The sequence below is a fragment of the Abramis brama genome, assembly GCF_963993115.1.
Source record: "Abramis brama genome assembly, chromosome: 21".
NCBI lineage: Eukaryota > Metazoa > Chordata > Actinopteri > Cypriniformes > Leuciscidae > Abramis > Abramis brama.
In genome coordinates, this window is record NC_139983.1 from 18,726,136 (window position 1) to 18,745,650 (window position 19,515).

Consider the following 19,515-nt stretch of genomic DNA (forward strand, 5'->3'; position numbering starts at 1 on the left):
TTTGTCTGTGTGTGTCTCATTAAGAGGGATGTTGAGGGTTTGGTCGGGGAGTGTGTGTTGAATTAAACATCAATTGAGACAGAGCACAGGTTTTGGTTTGAATAGCAATTCTAACTGTCTGATTTTCTTTGTTTAAAAATCAAACTGTCGCATAATTTTATTCTTAGCCGGCATTGAACATGGACAGGCTATTCTAAGCAATCGTGATCATCTTTTTAGAGTCTTTTATTCCATCAGCATGCTGTCCTTGAGTGTGCAGGCTATTTGTTGTTGATCTTAATGATTTATAAAGCGGCTCAGCAAATGTAGTAGAACCCTTTGCACACCTCCATCCCTTCCCACTTACTCTAGCCCGCTTTCTGTGTGTGTGTTTGGGGAGGATCGATCGATATAAGGGTAAGGGAAGTGTGTGTGCATACGTAAGAGACCATTCTTCACTGGTTTGTGTGTTACCTTGTGCATTTGTGTAGATCTGTTTTTATTCATATGTTGGGCGGGGGTGTGTGTGTGTGGTTAATGAGCTCTGCACTTATTAATCACAACACTTCTCCTGCTGATGCTGCTTCAGGTAGCAACATGAAGAGGGGATGGGAGGAGTGAGAGAGATAGCAAGAAAGGTTGGAAGGAAGGAATTTAGGATGGATGGCTTTAAATGAAAGAATTTAGAAAGCAAGAAAAAAAATTATAGAAGGCGATAGCCACAATGATTTTAGAAAGAATTTTATTAATCTGGAAAGGTTTTAGAAAGAGAAAAAGAGAATTTAGAAAGAGAATTGAGAGAGATTTTAAAAAAAAAAGAGAAAGAGAAAAATAAATTTTAGAAAGAGAGAATTTAGAATAAAAGAAAGGAAGAGAATTTAGAAAGAAAGAGAGGGTAAATTTGGAAAGAAAGAAAGAGAATTTGGAAATAGAGGGAGAATTTGGAAAGAAATGGAGAGAATTTAGAAAGAAAGGGATAGAGGGAGAATTTGGAAAGAGAGAGGGAGATAATTTGGAAATAAAGGAGTTTAGAAAGAAAGAGAATTTAGAAAGAAAGAAAAACAAAGAAAGAGAGAAAAAAGGGAGAGAATTTTTAAGTAAAGAATGAATTTAGTAATTTTGGAATATATGAAAGAAGGGACTTTAGAAAGAATGAAAGAAGGAAGGGAAGGAAGGATCAAATAGGGAAGAAGGAAGGAATTGGGGAAAGAAAAGTAAGGGGAAAAGGGGAAAAAGCAGGATGGAAAGAATTTAGAAAGGAAGCAAAGAATGAATGATGGAAAGAAGGAAAGAATGAATGATGGAATGAAAGACAAAGAAAGACGGGTATGCAGAGGTGAGATACTGAGATTCTGCTGTTTCCCTCCATCTGTGTGGGGAAGATAAACAGAGCAGGTAAATAGCACACTAATGCATGCTGGGAATGCAAAACAGCACACACAATACATGTTTTACTGACAGAGTTCTGTTATCCGTGTTTGATTATCTTATTCAGCTAGAGACGCTGCTAATGAGTTTCATTGTGAAGAAAAATGTGTAGAACAGGAGTGTGTGTGTGTGTTAAATGACTATTTTAATGCTGTTAGATGCTGCACTAATAGCTGTAGTGATTAAACATGAGCCGCTCAGAGGTTGGGATCCATAACTTAATGTGAACAATACAGAAAATAATGACCAGCTCTTTCTATTAGGCCACAGACCTTGATTTTGCAGGTGACCTTTGGCAGCCCGACACACTCCCTCTCTCCCCTCATGCAGATGCTCTCTGAAGCGCCGTGACTCTCTCTCTCTCTCTCTCTCTCTCAGTGTCCATCAGCTGTAGCAGGTCTAAGCACAATCCTCAAGAGGCTCTACAGTTGCTGACTTCAGCTCGACTCAGTTTGAAGAGCCTGGTCTCCAAAGCCAAAGTGAGTTACACACACACACACTTACAGCTCTTATGGTTTAAGAGCTTTGCTGAAGTCTTTTAAAACTATCAATAAAAACAAGCCTCTTTATTTGTTTTGTGAAAGTTGCCATTTTTTGGCTTTTTTTATTTAATGCAATTACACATGAAAGTTAACATAAACCCATTTCATTTTCATATTGCGACAACCAAACAGGATATTTAACAAGAAAATGTAGAATAAGAATTAATTTTAGACAATGCCATTGAAAAGTTTGGGGTCAGTGGGATTATTTATTTATTTATTTGGGAAGAAAGTTAATACTTGTATTAAGCTAAGCCATGTTTCTTATGCACCGAAGCAGCATATTAGTTTGATTTCTGAAGGATCATGTGACACTGAAGACTGGAGTAATGATGCCAGTAGCACCTCAATGCAGTGCACGAGATCCAGGGGGCGGAGTTGGATCCAGATATAAGGGGTGGAGATGGGTAGGTTTAGGGGTGGGTTTAGGGATCAGGGGGTGGAGATGGGTAGGTTTAGGTATATGTAAGGTGGGAGGAGTTGGATCTGGATCCAACTCCTCCCCCTGGATTTCGTGTTCTGCAGTGAGGACCATCTCAATGATGCTGAAAATTCAGCTTTGCATCACAGGAATAAATTACATAGAAAATAGAAAATCACAATGTATTTTAGTCAAATCAATGTAGATCATTCAAAAACATTTTAAAAAAATCTAACCAACACCAAACTGAACGATAGTGTGTGTATTAGAGCTGCACGATCCAAGATAAATTGAGAATCTCCATTTTTTTATTTATTTTTTTCAAATAAAGATCACGATTCTCCCATGATTCTGAACAGACAACTAAATTAAATAACATGTAGCCTAATTTATTAGAGATTCTAACAAAATGTGAATTGCTGCTGTCTATCTATATATAAACAGTTTGAATGAATGATTCAATGACTCGCTCATAAATACTTGTTTCATTACTGGATGAATCAGCATTTCTGAACAAATCTCTTGAATGAATGATTCTGACAAATAAATATTGTTGCCACCTAGTGGCATAATGATGTGATGATAATATCGTTATTTGAAGCTCCAAGTTACTTTCTATTTCTACTTTCTATTTTGATCGCTTCATTTGAATATTAGTACATAATATTTACACATAAATAATGATACTGTATGGTTGTAAACGCAAATCTTAATGTTCTGGTGTGATTTTGTCAAAGGTTTAATAGACATGCAAATCATTTCGGAATGAGATTGTGTGGATGTTTGCAAATAAATTGGATTTTAAAAAGTGGGCTATTCATGACAGGTGGGCTTCATGTCAGCTCAAATGAAAAGTCAGAATGAACAATGTTTTGATGAAATATTAGACTTTTTTTCTTATATGAAATAACTTTGTAATGATGAATCATTCACAATAAGACCAAGAACATGTATTATGAAAGTAAATTTTGGTTTCACGTTATCTATATGTATTGCAGTAAGTTATTTTTATCAGCTGCCATAATTTATAGGTCTCACATTTGTTTCGTTTTCTCTTCACAGCAAATGTACACTGATGTTGTCACGGGCGAGCTCCATGATGACATCAGAAGTGATGTCACAGAGCTCGAGCAGCTCGTCACAGAGCTACAGGACCTGAGCGGCCAGCTACGCAGCCAATGAGAAGCCACATCACTGCTGGCCCTCCTTTTCTTCTGATTAGTTTAAACTGCATTTTTAACAACATGTTTTAGACAAATAAAACTTCCCATCTGGAGATCCTGGAGGCCTCAGGACTTCGGTCACTTGTTCGATCAACAGAGAAAACCTAATTGAAAGTTAAAGATGTTTGTCATCATGACCTGGTCCAGGGTCAGCTGTCTTTGCCCTAATCAGAGCTCCTGCGATTACACAATGTGTGATTTTAAGGTCCCTGAGGCTGTCACTTGTAAACAAACTTCCTTTGTACAACGTTGCCTTATTCCAATTAAATAAATAGTACACATCTTTCTTACATATTTAATCTTTGTGCTTGTTTTTTGAGCATGTGTACAGTCAGGTAATATAGAAGGATTTGCACAACTGACATCTTGGTCACACAACATCAGATATATTGTGTCAGTGTTGTAGCTCATTCAAGTTTGAGTCTAGGTCAATACCCAAATACAGTAGATTGAATCCGAGTTCAGACAAAAATCTAAACGACTGCATAAGATGTAAACTCTGACAATGTTTGCTATAACTTATTTAAGAATGCTATTCTTTTTTCCCACAAGCAACTTAACCCTGGGCTAACCAGAATTTTGCATTTGTTCATTTAAAATGAGAGTTATGACTGTGGGTTTCAAATTTGAAAAGCCCATATTTGATTTAAGAATATCTATACAGGTGCATTGCCATTCAAAAGTTTAGGGTTTGTACGTTTTTCTTTTCTTTCTTTTTTTCTTCTTTTTTTTTAAAGCTCACCAAGGCTGCATTTATTTGATCAACATAACTGTGAATTATTACAATTTTAAATATTTATAATTTTCTATTTTAATATTTTTTTTAATTATTTTATTCCTGTGATGACAAAGCTGAATTTTTAGCATCATTACTCAAGTCTTCAGTGTCACATGATCCTTCAGAAATCATTCTAATATGCCGATTTGGTGCTTATGAAATGTTTCTTATTATCAATGTTGTGAACAGTTGTGCTGTTTAATATTTTTGTGGAAACTTATACATTCTAGATTCTTTGACGAATAGAAAGTTCACAAGAGCATCATTAGAAAAGATATCTTTACTGTCTGACCACAAACTTTTGATCGATGACAAACATGTATGAAATTAGGTCATTGTCGAGAGTTCGCCAGGCCTTTCTGCCGTAAGATTACTCATGTATTGAATGTTGATTTACCGGCTTTCAAAAAATATCTGTATTCCAATGAAAATTTAGAGGTCTATAACCATCTGATTTCTCACTCACATCTTGACCTTCTTCCTGTCTGACGTATCTCTGCGCCTGTCCTGAAATGACATCATGTCATTTTTCTGCATGGTATTAGAGAAATATCTGCAAGTAATTAGCTTTCATTGTATTTGACCGTTAAGAGAAACAAGGAAATTGGCAGTGTTTGGTTATTCGTCATATTCGGCTATTTATGTACGAATGATGTAAGAATATTGCCTCAGAGAACCTACAGGAAGGAAGGCTAAAACATGAAGCTGAGTTAAAGCAAACATCCTGTGTCTGTTCTGGGAACAACCTAGTGAACTTCCAGAGATTACGCAATGTGAACACACTGTAGCAGAGCTGTTCGATCACAATGCCACATGTGTAGCGTATGCTACTACATCATCCCAAAAGTGCTCGTCTGTTCTTCAAGAACGTTCTGAATGGAACGCTGCAATTTTTAGGTCAACCCGGAAGATAGCATCACCCTTGTTCTCTCAACAAAACCCCAATAGGATTTTTCCATTTCCTTTTGGAATGTTGCAGAAAATAGGCCATGTGACCAACAAAAGTGTATGATTTAACGTTACTTTTTTTGATCTTTATAATCTTCACAAATGAACAACTTTTATGAATCAGCAGAAGTAAAATGCTAAACATATAAAACTCTTTCTTATATAACTTGCCCACAGGCAAGCGTTGATTTTAAAAAAATGAATGCATGAAGCTAGAATAACCGTAACGAAAATTAACCATGGTTTTACTACAATTAAAACCACTTATATCATGTTCAAATAGCCTATGCAGATACATTTGTGAGAAAATGATCAAAAATGCTGGCGGTGGCTTGCAAAAAACGGGGAAAGAATTTAGTTCCGGACAACCTCTGTAGTCCCATTTACATTTAGACACTTGTTAGCAGTCACTTTGTTAGCATACACAAGGGGGGGTTACTGATGTATTTAACCCTCTGGTCTGTTTGCGTGTCATAAATTAGCCTACCGAAACGTTTTTATTTCAATAAAATGATTCTACAATATTTTTATTAAATTAAATATTTAAATATTTTTTTTAATTTAATATTTAGAATTTTTAGGGTTTTTTATGGTACTAAATTATATTAATGCAACAGTTCTCCATTTATTCACTTTTTGAGCATGGACCTGAAAATTACATTTCCAACTTTAACGGTCATAAATCTTGAATGCTTTGGAGCATTAGACTTTTGTATAGTTTGTATAGCATAGTTTGTCTCTTTTTAAAGACTACACTTCTGGAAAAAAAAATACAAGTGTAAATATTTTTTAGGACCATTTAACCATTTTCGAATCATGTCCATGATTTTTGTGTGTGTGTGTGTGTGTGTGTGTTCACACGTGCCAAAACCTTTTCCAAGTTTCATACCATTCCAATGAAGTAAACAAATTCTACAAAAACTAACCGAAAAAATGACCGAACAGCACCAGAGGGTTAATGTCGTATATAAATACATGAAAACATCTTGAACTTGTGTTAACCACAGACAGTATTTCAGGCATTTAATGAAAAACCTATTTTAAAAAACATTGACTTCAGGATGATGGAACCGGAAAGTGCTAAAAATTACAAAATTACCTCATCTAGGCAGTACTCTATGCTTTTGGAAGCTAGCAAGATGTGCCTAAAATAAATATCAAGCTCTGCTAACTTTTTCTAAAGGATGCAGTTGTCTAAATGGCAAATATTGTAGCTCAGGTAGCATCTAAAACCAAAACATTGTTTGAAACCCCCATATTACAGTAGAGATTTGCTGACAGAAGACATCTGCTTCCCTCCCACCAGGGCTGCCCTGCTTGGCTCTGACAACAATCACAAAGCACATTTTTAGCTACATAAACTGTTAATTCCCCAGCACAGCTCTCCTTCCTCCCACAGGGCTGCTGTGATATCACTGATACAGTGTGAAGTTCCTGTCCTCCCTTTGTGGGCTGCATGTGTGGTTGCCATATCGTTTAATTGTGTCCCTGCCGTCTCATGCCCAAATTAGCAATTTAAGAATCCAATGGCCCCGCATTATGTTCTCTGTCGGTTTATATAGTCGTAACAGTTGATCGTGTTTGACACAATTGATCTTTTGCATTCCCAGATGCTATACTGTACAGATGAGGCAGCAAAGAATTGGATATTCCCAAGAGGTGAGTTCAGAAATTAAGGATTTGAACACAGCCTTAAAGGAGTTGTTCAACCAAAAATGATAATGCAGAGAAATTATAATTACTTACACACATGTTGTTCCAAACCTGTATGGATTTCTTCTGTAAAAACAAAAGGAGATATTTTGAATAATATCTGTGTTTTTTGTCCATACAATTAAATTCATTTTGTGATCCACAGAAGAAAGAAAATCATACAAGTTTAAAACAGTAGGTGAGTAAATAGACAGAATTTTCTTTTTGGGTATAGCATACTGTCGAAGTATTCATCCATGCGAACTGATTGAGGTGAGGTGTCCTATTACATTTATAAGTGATTTATGATTTTCACCTTCTGGATGATTAATCAGTGATGGTAGATTTAAGGATACAAAAAAGTGGTATAGAGAGCAGAATATGATAGAGTGTTGGGGATGGCTTCTTTTGATTTTCCCAGTACAAACCACCATGACAGCTGAATAGCAGCAAGTTAAAAAACCCTCAGAAAACTCTGCATAGAAAAGTAGAAAAGGAAACTTCTGGAAATTTTATATAAAAAGTTGGCCTCTGCATTACTGATTCTGAGTGTACACAGCCTGGATAATTCAAGCAGATCAGATGCAAATCAGGCCCATGAATATATAACTTCTGAACTGTTCGAAATTTATTTGAAAAATGTATTGAAGAATTTGTGTAAAATTTTAGTTTAAAAATGTAAATTTACGACCCTAGAATTAAAAATAATTTTTTTGAGATTTTATTTCTTATTTTTTAAAGAGTTTTAGTGTAGCCGTTTTAAGTGTTTTTAAATACCCAATTTGAATGTCACTGAAATGACATTCGTTTGTCACTGCGCATAACTTATATGGCCACACTGAGTGCATTATTAGTGTTACAGTTACTCCTGCTCGCTTGCTCCTATTGTACATTTAATAAATAGTGAACCATTTCATAGTGCCCATGCATCTCAGTTTTTTTTTATACAATGCAGCATGCCAAACTATTCAAAACCTCAATAGTAATTCACGCTCAAAAATCAAAAAGATAATTTACTGTTTTTTTGTTTTGTTTTTATCAGTCACATGGGGAAAAAGACGTTTCACAAACATTTCGGCTCTCAGGCCTTCTTCAGAGTTGTCTGTTGAGTGCGATTCACCATTGACGTTTTGATGCAAGTTATATGGATTCGCAGACCAAAATAAGATAACTGGATATAAGAGGGCATGTAAACTACTTTGTTGAAGCATACCAAAGTCTTGCCATTAACATTGTACACTCTCGATCTCTCTCTCTCTCTCTCTCTCTCTCTCTCTCTCTCTCTCTCTCTCTCTCTCTCTCTCTCTCTCTCTCTCTCTCTCTCTCTCTCTCCCTCTCCCTCTCTCCCTCTCCTCTTCTCTTTTAGTTATGATGGTCATTATTTTTAAACTATAAATAGCTGTGACCCAAGAATAGCTTTACGACAGCACTGTCTCTCTCTGTTCCTTAACTGAATCCCCTTTTCGACTCTAGCCATTAGACCTGGCAGGAACTGTCTTTTTATTCAATTAGAAATCATCAATTGATGAAAACATAGCTCTAATTCAGCTGTAATCTTCACAGAAGAGAGTGTTTGTGCATGTACATCATAAAAATGGGCTGCGTGACAGAACAACTTCTACCAAGACATTCGATTCTCCTCAAGGATGATCTCATGCAATCGATAAATCAGTCTGAGATCTCCTTCCAAATACTGCAAAGCTTATGAGGAATGGTATTCCTTGTCTGTCTATCTGTCTCTGGCTGTCTCACCCACGCACATCCTAAAGTGGGCTGAGCTCGGTCTAGGCCTAAAATGGTCTTGATCTAAGGATGTTTCTGAGTCACCTTTCAGTAATGCAGTAAAGACGTTCTGGTAATCCAGATAACAAGCGTCTGTAGGAGGACAGCGACTTTCAGCTAAGTTTAGGGAATTGTGAGCGTGTGAAAGAATGGAGGTATGTTTGTCTATTTATGTGTCGAAACAGGAGGGTGTGTAGATGCTGAATGTATTAATAGGATCCGTTTTTTGACGTGTAGGGAGGCTATAGGGTCCCCGTTCATGGGCAGAAGGCTCTCAAAGTCAGATTTAGAGCTGGTAAGCAGTCAGGCATGCTGTAGGGAGAAAGTAATTTGGATTACATAACTGCATAGAATAACACAAACTGCTTTGATTCAGTGTTTCTGACTGTTATAAGTGCCACTTAAGTAAATCAGCAGGATAAATGAATGGTTCTGATGGACTGAAAACATTTCCTCCAAACCATATAGGACCAGCTTAAGCTGGTTAATAATTAAGAATATATTTGCTTATATATTTTTGTACAGTTAGGATTGCAATATAGATACCCTACAGCTTAACCAGAAGATGGACTTGGCTGGTTTAAGCTGGTCTCCCAGCCTGGCCAAGCTGGTGTTCAGCAATTTATGTCCCAAACTGGCCCAATACCTCTCTAAATCCAGCCAACAGACCAGGCCTAGGAGACTATTTTTATTTTGCAGCTAATATGTGTTCAAACAAATCCTATAGTATTTTTCTCAAGTTTTAGAAATAAGCCAAATTAGACAGATGGCAGGGTGTGTGGTGTGCCTTTTATCCTCAAAAACCACAATAATAGGCTGCATTTCAATAGCTATTTGTAAAATAATAGTCTGATTATTGCCAATAATCAGTGTATGGAATTAGATTAAGATACTTACATTAGACAAACCTGTTTAAACTTGTTTACATGCTAGGGTACTTACCAGTGCCATGTGTTTTTACTGCCATATTGTTGATATTCACCCACAAAGTTTTATTTATTTTTTTATTTTATTTTTTGTCATTTTCAAATTTGAAATGTGGCCATTTATAGCATACCTAAAAAAAAAAAAATCACGATTCCATTACAATCAATACCTCTTTGTCAAGTAAAGCGGCCACCATATAAAAGTGCCAGGATATAAGATCTGAGCCAAATAATCTGAAATGTTACACTTTACATTAGGTCTCAGTCAATGTTATTAATATTTTAAATGTAGCCGTATTAACCCTGTTTCCAGAGCTCCCTCATAGTGTAGTTTCTTCTCTTCCACACATGCGCATTTTGGTCAGAATAGAAGAAATGTGGTTAAAACAGATACTGTGATTATGGTTACTCTATTTATGCGCATAATTGTTCTGTTTACATGAGCTTCTGCTTAATCGCAGCACTATAGGGTGCATGTCACAGCCAGTGTTTGATTCTAATGGCATTTTTTGTTTACTTAGCCTATGTATAATGTTCAGTCCCCATTTGATGTCCAATGTTCTGGAATAACTTATTTTTCATAAAGAGATGTGTGGAACAGACAGTGGAACTGATGCCTGCACTCTATATGACAGACTTGGCTTATGATGGATGCACTTCTCTGACATTTTTACAAACAACCCCCATCTTCAAATTCATAAGTCTGCAGAGTTCTTCAGTTTTTTCTCCTTTGGTTTAAGGGTTCAGCCCCACATGTGTGTTCCAATAAGAACTCCATCCCTGACGTCATGTCTGCAGGAGATTGGCTATATGGAGCTCGAGCACAAACTCCTGCCCTTGCACACACGCGCGCTCAAACTTTTCTAAGAGTTTTCAAACTTCTGCTCGAGCTCAAATCGCGCGCACGCGAACTCTCTCGCCTCCTTGACTCCCGATTTCCCCGATTTCCGTTTCGTGCTTTGAAACTTTCTTTCACTTGAAGCATTTTCCCACTCTTTTAAGTTATGTGTATTGCGAATAGATGACAGCGCGCGAGGGTTTACAACTGCTTCACACGCGACTGAGTATGGTTGAACTTCTATAGTTTTTTTCTTTTGTAGGCTATCTTTCTTTCTATAGTGTGTATATAGTACATAGTGTTTCTTTCAAACTTCCCCAACACTTTCACTTCTACTGGATATGGCTGTGCTCATGTGGGACATCATTGTTTCTATAGCGTTATTTATTTCTCCGGCTTTGATTTCGGCGGATCAAAGCGGCTTCAGGAAACTGTACGTTCTGCAGCCGGGACCGAGCGGTACGGACGGGGTTCACTTGAGCTCCATTTCATCGCTCTCGGGAGCGTCGGGACAGCCACACTCCTACAATGTGGAGCTCAAAGCCAGTTTCGGCGGCCAGGTCCGAACCCGAAGAATGGGTCACCAACCGAACCCGAGCATTCCTATCCGCCAGGACGCGCAGCCTGGCCGACACACAACCAGCCATCATATGAAAGTGTCAGGGTAAGAGCAGAGCCAACTATATTAAAGTAGGCTACATAACACTTTACAATGAATGTCGATCAATATACTGTTTTATTAGAATGATAATTATGATGTACGAAACGATACAGATTACAACAGTAAAAACAATAGGCATTATGAATATTCATAATGAATATTGAGATATTGTAGGCCTATTTTGATTATTAAGCTATCGAATATTGTAGTGTTATTTAAAAAATATTTTTTATGCAGTGTTGTTTTGCAGTCTAAATGGTCACAAAGTTGATTATCCAAACAATTAACAAAAGTTACTTTACTCGTGAATACAAATAGCCTACTGAGAGCTTTTCTTTAGAGACCCACCAAACGGTTCTGATAATGATTAAGCTGAAAACGGAATATTGGTAAAAAAAAAGAAGAAAATATTAGTCAGACCGATTATTGACCTGTCAGTATTTTACAGTTTGTTAATTAAAAGTACATTTAAAAATAAGCCATAAGAAGAAAAAGTTAAATGAAAGCAACATTCTAAAAACTATAAGTGATGTGTCCATTGTAATGAGAAACTTGAATTTTTAAAAATAATGTGTGTTGAAGTTCCGTTAGAGTTTTGAATCCTGATTTTGATCGCTAGTGATGTGTTAACAACCAGATGTCATTAAGCATCAATAAATTCAACAAGTCTACAGTGAGCATAACATTCTAAAAAGCACAGTAACATCTATTGTTTCAGGAAACCACAAGAGCCAGTTTAATTGTAGGCTACCGGCTCCCCTAGCAGTGAACCTGATGCCCCTTAAAAACTTTCAGCAGGCCATTCACAAAGATTTTTCCACATTCCCTACAATCACAAAGAGTATTGAGTGTTCATATTTTCTGGGCTTTGGATCAGTTTCTCTTACTTTGCTAAGTGCAGTATGAAATAGCACAGTGGGAATAATAGGACTGATTATATTGGAGCCTCAACCAGCTTTGGCCCCGGGCCCTCACATCACTTCAGTGAGAGCAGACTTGCATCAGAAACCGCTCTGGGTGGGCGAGGAGATTGACCGGGGGGTTGAGGGGGGGGGGAGGGGGTTACAGTAAGGTTAGTATGTTCATTCAGTTTGTGTGTGAGTGTGACTGACTGTTGATGTCATTGCAGAGTGAACGTCTGTGGGGGGCAGTGCTGTGTTGGTTGGAGCAAGACCCCAGGATCTCAGCGCTGCACTAAACGTGAGTTAAGATAATTCTTTTGTGTCATGCATGTGATTGGGTTCTCTCAGGTTTTTCTTCTGCACTACACCATACTTGAACTTAACTTTAAAAACTTGCTTGGACAAGTGAGTCCCTTTAATCACCCTGGAAGTCAAGTTCAGAATGGTGTATTTGCTTTAGTTTTACTACAGACGGCGGGTCTCGCATGAGTTAAAAAAAAAGAGTTTACCAGTCTGGAAGAGGGGGTTGAGTTTGCCTGATTAGGAAGGGTTTAGACTTTTAACACAAAAGTTGCAGGTTCCATTGTATTTTGGGATCATCTAGGCGTTACCAATCCTGGACATCATCAGTTGCTGATCACATACTGAGGGTTTGGATTTACACTTATGCCCATTTGGCTCCAAACCCACGCTATGTGCTTTTGAGCAAGACATTCAATTGTCTTGCTCCATAGTCTCACTGCAATGCATTGTCCAGAAACAGTCCCCCTCTGGATACAGTGCTAAACATAAGAAAGAAGAATTAAGTTCAAATATTAAACTAATGGTTTAGAGCTCTATATGTCAGAAATGTCTTAAAGGGATGGTTGAAATTGTTGTCATCACGGAAGAATTAAAGTCATACAGGTTTGGGTCAAAATAAGGGTGTCATGTCATTCCAAACCTGTGTGACTTTAATTCTTCTGTGGAATACACATATAAAGATACTTTAAATGTTTTTTTGTCGATGCAGTGAAAGTCAGTGGGATCAAGTATTGTTTTGGACCCCACTGACTTCAAAATATATTTTTGTGTGTTTCACAGAAGAGTTAGTCATACAGGTATGGAACAACAAGAGGGTACGTAAATACCCATAAATACACATGGTGACCTTCTAATCCCATTCAGGATAAGCACATTTGGTCAATTATCATTTTCTGTTACAGCAATACAAAACTGGAACTCACTGCCCACTATAATCAATGTGATGTGACATGGTCATGTTGCTGCCATTAGCTTTCTGCTACCTGCCTCAATGTTAGGTCCTGTATGTGTTATTTTGTATGTCGATTTGTACTGTTTTAATGCATGAACTGCCCTTATGCCTTTGCAATTTGTGCTTGTTTGTTTGTGCTTGTCTTAATTGTGTATGCCACACGCTTGTATGTCTTATTCCCTCTTGCTTAGCCCTGCTGTAAATGTAATTGTAATGTATTTTATTTGATGTATGCCTTCTAACAACTGGCCGGGGACTACAGCTGGAAATTAGCCGTAGAGGCTAAAGCTGCTCTTTTTATTAAAAGGGATTGTCCACGTTATTATAAACCAATAAAATAAAATAAACTAAATGACAGTTCAGGCAAAAGTGAAAATTCTATCTCTTTAATGCCAGGAGCAGTTGCTGTGGTTAAAAAGTGACATATGCTGAGACATTTTATGGTGTCCTTCATAAACAACCAGACAGACAGCTGCAGTGCCCACCTGTGAGTGGAGTCAAAACGCTCTCCGTCAGATCTTAAGTGGAGGGATGGGGGGTGGTTGAAAAGAAGGTGTGTACTGTTATCATAGGTGTAGATTTTGAGGGGTTGGCAGCAGATGTGATAGCGTAATATATCAGCAAACACTCAGTTTATCACAACATGATCAAGTTACAAGTGAATAGTAACATTAATCTGCAAGTTACTGCACACAAAATCCACATGTGAAGTAAAACTATGGGGTTTGTAAAGTAAGGAAATGCAAGACATGACAAAGCATTTTGAATAATCTATCAGCGTTTTCAAATTTAGTAAATGACAGAAATGTTTCAGTTAACGCAATAGACAGAAGGTACACAGGCACAAAACTTGAAATATAATAATAGAAAACAAAGATAGAAGTACACAGTGGTAGCCTAGAAATCTAGACGCACCCTAGCTGCAGCAAAATGTATTTTGCAGCCAGTGTAGTCTAGCAACTCTCCGTTGACTTTCGAGCTGGAAAAACCAAACTCTAGTCAGGCCAATCAAATCGTGTATAGAGTCGGTGGGCGGGCTTAACATAATGACGACAGAGTTGTGACGGTTCCGTGTGAATTCCCTGCTACTTGAAAACAAAGAATGGCTGCTGCTGGCGAACAGCGGTCTTTCGAATCGGCTTTGGCCGTGACTCTGGAGGACTTGGAGTTAAGCTTTTCTTTGAGTAAATAACAAAGAACGGCACTTAAGTCATTCTTAAAAAAGATGTGTTCGTAGTTTTGCTGACCAGATACGGCAAAAGTTTAATCTACTAGCTCCGCTGGTGGGAAAACGCTCTGGTTGGTTGTAGCGCTATCCTATTGCGTGCAAAGGGAATTTGAAAGACAACCGTTTATCCCGCCCCTCCGATTGAGCCGTGCCAATGGTGAGTTGCCAGACCTAACATCTTGATGTAGGTCTGGCTTGCCAGGCTAACACAGTGGGGCAAAAGATAAGGAATTTTGAGGCTACGGAGAGAGTATGATAACCCAGTGGAAGGGCTGGATCAGTTAATCCTTAGCCTGTGTGTATCTGCCAGCAGGTTATATAAGAACCGGCCACTGTATGTGTGGAAGTACGTGGAGGCGACCGGGGAAAAACAGGAGTTGCACCTCCACCCGCTGTCTGAGTCTTGCCTCCAACACACATTCCTTTTACCCACCTTTTACACATAACCTAGACGATCAATATTGTGTCTACATCCCCTGTCTCCAGTGACATTCCTCCTTCCTTCTCTTTGTTTTTTAGGAATGATAAATTGACGTTTTTGTTTGTATGGTCTATGGCACCTCCAAGATTGTGTCTTGGATGTCTGCTGCATTTTGACAAAGTGTTTTGTCTTGGAGCCTTGCATCGAACATCAGGTGTACATTTAACCAGTGTACAGTGATTATGCAGACAATTTCATCCCCGTGATATTTCTCATACATTAAAGTCAGTCTTGGTTCTATATTTGATGGATATCGTTTTGTTTCTCATGGGCTTGTCTGCAAACTACAGTACTAAGGCATAGAGAATATGGGTTTTTGCAGATAATTTGTAATTTTTCAGTGGCAGATACTTTATCCTATCACAGCTTAATATGTTGAGACTACTACACGTCAACCATTCAATCAGGTTGATTTCTTTAAAAAGTGCAAACATTAGGACACTAAGACTAGGACATTAAAGACTTGCTTTATTAGTTTGAGCCTGACACTGCAACATTGGTTTAACTAATGAAGTGAGTTTTTCTTTTCTTCAAATCAGTATTTTTTAACTAATTGTGAAAATAAGTACATAAGTGATAATGGGCCCTATCTTACACCCGGCGCAATGCAGTGCCAAGCGCGATGCAAATGTTTTTTGCTAGTTTCAGTCCGACGCAGTTACCATTTTCACGTCCTGTGCCAAGTTGTTTAAATAGCAAATGCATTTGCGCCCATTTGTGCGCCCATGGGCGTGCTGGTCTGAAAACGAGGTGTGTTCTGGCGCATTGTTGGCACGTTGCTATTTTGAGGCAATATAAATAGACTGCGCCATTGACCAAATGAAACCTGGTCTAAAGTCAATGGCACAATATATATTTTTTGTTATTTAAAGAGTGCGTTAGTAATGTGCGTCTATATGCGGGTCCACAACGCGCGTACACTCTGCTTATTAAACACACAGGGACGCACAGCAACACACAAACATGCCAAATATTTAAATAAAAGGATTACAATGTAAAAGATTATTATTGTGTACATAAAGATATGGTGGAATCCGGCTTGTCCCGTAGATGGTCTGCTTGCGCACTTTTACCTCGCGCATGAGCAGATCCGTTTGCGCTCTGGAGACGGCTTCGGTCTTTCCACTATCAAATTCCGTCATGTAAATAGAGAATCTGCCATGGCGTGAGCGCAACTGGCATTTAAAGGGAATGGGAGATGGGACTCTGATTGGTTTAACGCACGTAAATCCCAAAACACACCCATTACTCATTAAGAGAATAGGGACAACCCTTTTAGACCCTGTGCTGGGCACGCCGACCATTTTTCCCGTCGTTAAACTAGCAAAAGTGGATTCGGACACGCCCTAAGTGAACTTAGGACTATGAACTTTAGACTATGCGCTTAGATCGTAAAATAGGGCCCAATAAGTGATTCGGTAATTTGTTTCACAACTGAACAAAGCATTGTTTTTTTAAGGAATTGGTTGAGTGAATTATTCAGTGACTCATTCATAAAGACAGTCACTTGTCGCCACCTACTGGTAGAATGATATAAGCTGCACTAGAGTCACTAAAAATCCAGAGCACAGTAAAGTCTGTCTAAACGGAAGGTATCATACATATATAAGTTTGTAATTAATATTATATATTAGTAATATAATTATAATATTAATAATTATTGTATGTATATATATCATACATATACTGTATATTATAGAGAGAGAAAGAGGGAGAAAAAGAGAACCCCCTGTTTACAGAAAGAGGCCCCGTTTACACGGGCAGAGGAATCACTTTGCAGGCCATCTGGAGCGAACCCAGAGCACATTCCTGCTTCAGCCATCCCTTTTATTTTCAATGGAGGCGTCTATAGTTTGATGTCAGCCTCACAGTGAGTGGCCTGAGAGCCCTTAAATTTGAGCTGAAATGTAACAGAACGTTTTTAATGGAGGACCTTGCAGGAAAATTGAGTGGAGAAGGGACACCTCAGAGAACGTCTCTATGACTGTTTTTCTGCTGACTCAGGAAATCTTGGGTTTATATTTTTTATTTTGTTATACCAGTATAGTGTCACTAAACCATTTGTTTTTATGTTTCGCCAACCTTTTGTGAAAGGTTATTCTCATAAACATACAGAATCCAGTATTTCTGCCAAATCGCTGGTGTCAACCCATAAACGTGTCTTATGATAGGGTCACCATTATGTGCGCTTTCAAGTAAATGAAGAATAAAATATGACCTTTTTCGTTCATCTGACAGCAGCATTAGATGTTGTAATTCATGGTGACTGGGACATCGCAGCGAGAATTAATCATGGGTCTACCATTTTTCATTGCTCATATATTTTTCTATAATAGGGGGAAAATGAAAAAGTCCAGGTTGTAGTCAGTACCTCCCCTTGCCTCTATATCTTCCTTTCCATTTGTGTTTTAGAATTACTATGTCTCTGCTCTCCACCTCTCCTGTCTCAAAAGATAGACCTGATCGTAAATTCTCCTGCTGAATGTTTAATGGCGTTTGATTTTTTCAGGTTTTAACGCTCACCTCACTCAGAAAGTGCTAACAAAGAGAATTGTCTGAATAGAAGCAGCTTTTGTTTTTCCTGGCTGGTTCTTCCGAGCTGCATGGAACTTCGTAGGTGAAGTGTTTAACCCGGAGCTTTCAGTCTTCCAGGTTTTGTCGCTGACATCGAGTCCTATTATTGTACAGTGCAAAGGGGCACTGGGATATTGGCCATCTTATTTTACCACCAGGATATTGCACTCCAGTTCTTTGTCTCTAACGGAACAGGAAGTGTTAATCCTGGTTAATTTTTGGCCCATCATGTCCTATAAATAAATGAAATTTTAGACCAGGGGCCAACTTACATGTACTACTAAATATTTGAGGACTGCACCATTAAACTTAGATGAAACATAACCCTACATATAAACTAAATATTTACAGAAGACTTCAACCAGGAATAATAGTTGGAGTAAACTAGCAGACCGATTGGATTGCATCAATGAGCTCATGTTTTAACTGACAGATAAATGATGTTGACATTTACACTCGTTTATATTTTTAGAGAGGGAATTTTGTGAATAAATGAGTTCTTAGCAGCTCTCCAGCATGAAACCAATCTTAAAGGTGAACTTTCCAGTGTGCCTTACCCTGTCATTTGTGCATGCCAGGGTTTCAACCACTGATCTATATAGAATGACATTATATAGATCAGTGGTTTCAACACACAAACAATATAAATTCAAATAAATAAATAAAAATCAATAAAATATTAGTATTTATTTTTTAAAAATGGATTGCCCTTTTAGATACAGTTCCTGAATATTTATTTATGTTTTAATTATTTTTACTAATCATTTTATGATTTTATGTGAAATTTCAACCGGGAATTGTTATTTGTTTAATTTACATTTATTTTGTTATTTTTTAACACTATTTCCTTCATACGAATTTGAAGGCAGCTTATTGGATCAAAAATAGTAAATGTCTCACTATGCTTATTCTGTATCTGTTCAACTGCACATCTTTTTAGGGAGAGCTTACAAACTACTTGCTAAGTCTTGCCTTAAGAACAAATGGTGCAGCCAAGTACAGACTGAGTAGTAGTGACTAAGCCCTTAGTGAACTTTATGTCCCAATTCAAATAAGACCAGCTGGTGCAGCCATACGCTGGAGATCAGTACTGAACTGAGATCAGTACATCACTGATCCATTTTTTGAAGCTCCTTTTCATCTCACTAGGTTTTTTTTTAGTACACAAATTAATTGTTGCTAAATGACCTTTTCTAGAGAGTTGCACTTGTCATAATGGACATAAAGCGACAAACAATAAAAGACAAAAAAAGGCTTGTTACTGGAATCTTGCTGGTTTGTATTCAGTGTTAAAATATAACTTAACATATTTAACAGACTTCTGAGAAGCAGAATTGAGCGTGACTGTGAAAAACCAGCAGACATGTTTGAAAGCTGTTTGAACAGAGGTCATGAAGTGAGCCTAGGTTCAGTCCGCAGAATGACTGCCACCTTGTTGTTCTCTCTTCCCTGAGGAGGTTTCGTGCTGGCATTCGCCATGTGATATGCATTCAGTAGCTTCTCAGACTTTCCTTGAGTTCTTTTATTGGATTGAGATCATCAGGAAACATTCAGAGCATTTTTGTTTTTCTCAGACAGGCCTGGGTTTGGGGGAGTTGATGGGTGATTTAATTTGTCTGCACAATGGAAGACTGTCTAGCGATGAAGAGCTTGCGGATGGTGAAAAAAACTGTAATGTAAATTTAGGCCCAGCATAAGATTTTTGAATCGATGACAGCTTCAATTTAATGCTACTACATAATTTAACATCTAATTTATAGTTTGTTTTACAAGTTTTACAACATGTAAAATGCAATGAATGCTCATGTCTTCCCTCTGAGCCTGGATTTCTCATATTGCTCATCTGAAGTGTTTGAG

The 19,515-nt window shown here is 37.8% G+C and overlaps 2 protein-coding genes across 5 annotated transcripts in view; both read left to right on the plus strand.

The window, feature by feature from the left end:
• The window catches only part of ttc27 (tetratricopeptide repeat domain 27), a 92,970-nt gene extending 89,085 nt beyond the window's left edge, over window positions 1–3,885 (plus strand). Inside the window, exons 19-20 of the mRNA XM_084096086.1 lie at window positions 1,786–1,886; window positions 3,433–3,885. Coding sequence (XP_083952212.1) covers window positions 1,786–1,886; window positions 3,433–3,552 — 221 coding nt within the window. The 3' untranslated portion in view covers window positions 3,553–3,885. The remainder of the gene's footprint in view (window positions 1–1,785; window positions 1,887–3,432) is intronic.
• Window positions 3,886–10,554: 6,669 nt separating this feature from the next.
• Window positions 10,555–19,515, plus strand: part of ltbp1 (latent transforming growth factor beta binding protein 1) — an 82,560-nt gene continuing 73,599 nt past the window's right edge. For 2 of the 4 annotated variants that reach the window (XM_084096263.1, XM_084096264.1), the window contains exons 1-2: window positions 10,753–11,221; window positions 12,348–12,418. In XM_084096263.1, coding sequence (XP_083952389.1) covers window positions 10,899–11,221; window positions 12,348–12,418 — 394 coding nt within the window. In that variant the 5' untranslated portion in view covers window positions 10,753–10,898. Of the gene's footprint in view, window positions 11,222–12,347; window positions 12,419–19,515 lie in introns of all 4 variants that reach the window. The other 2 variants (XM_084096265.1, XM_084096262.1) reach the window with 2 other exon arrangements.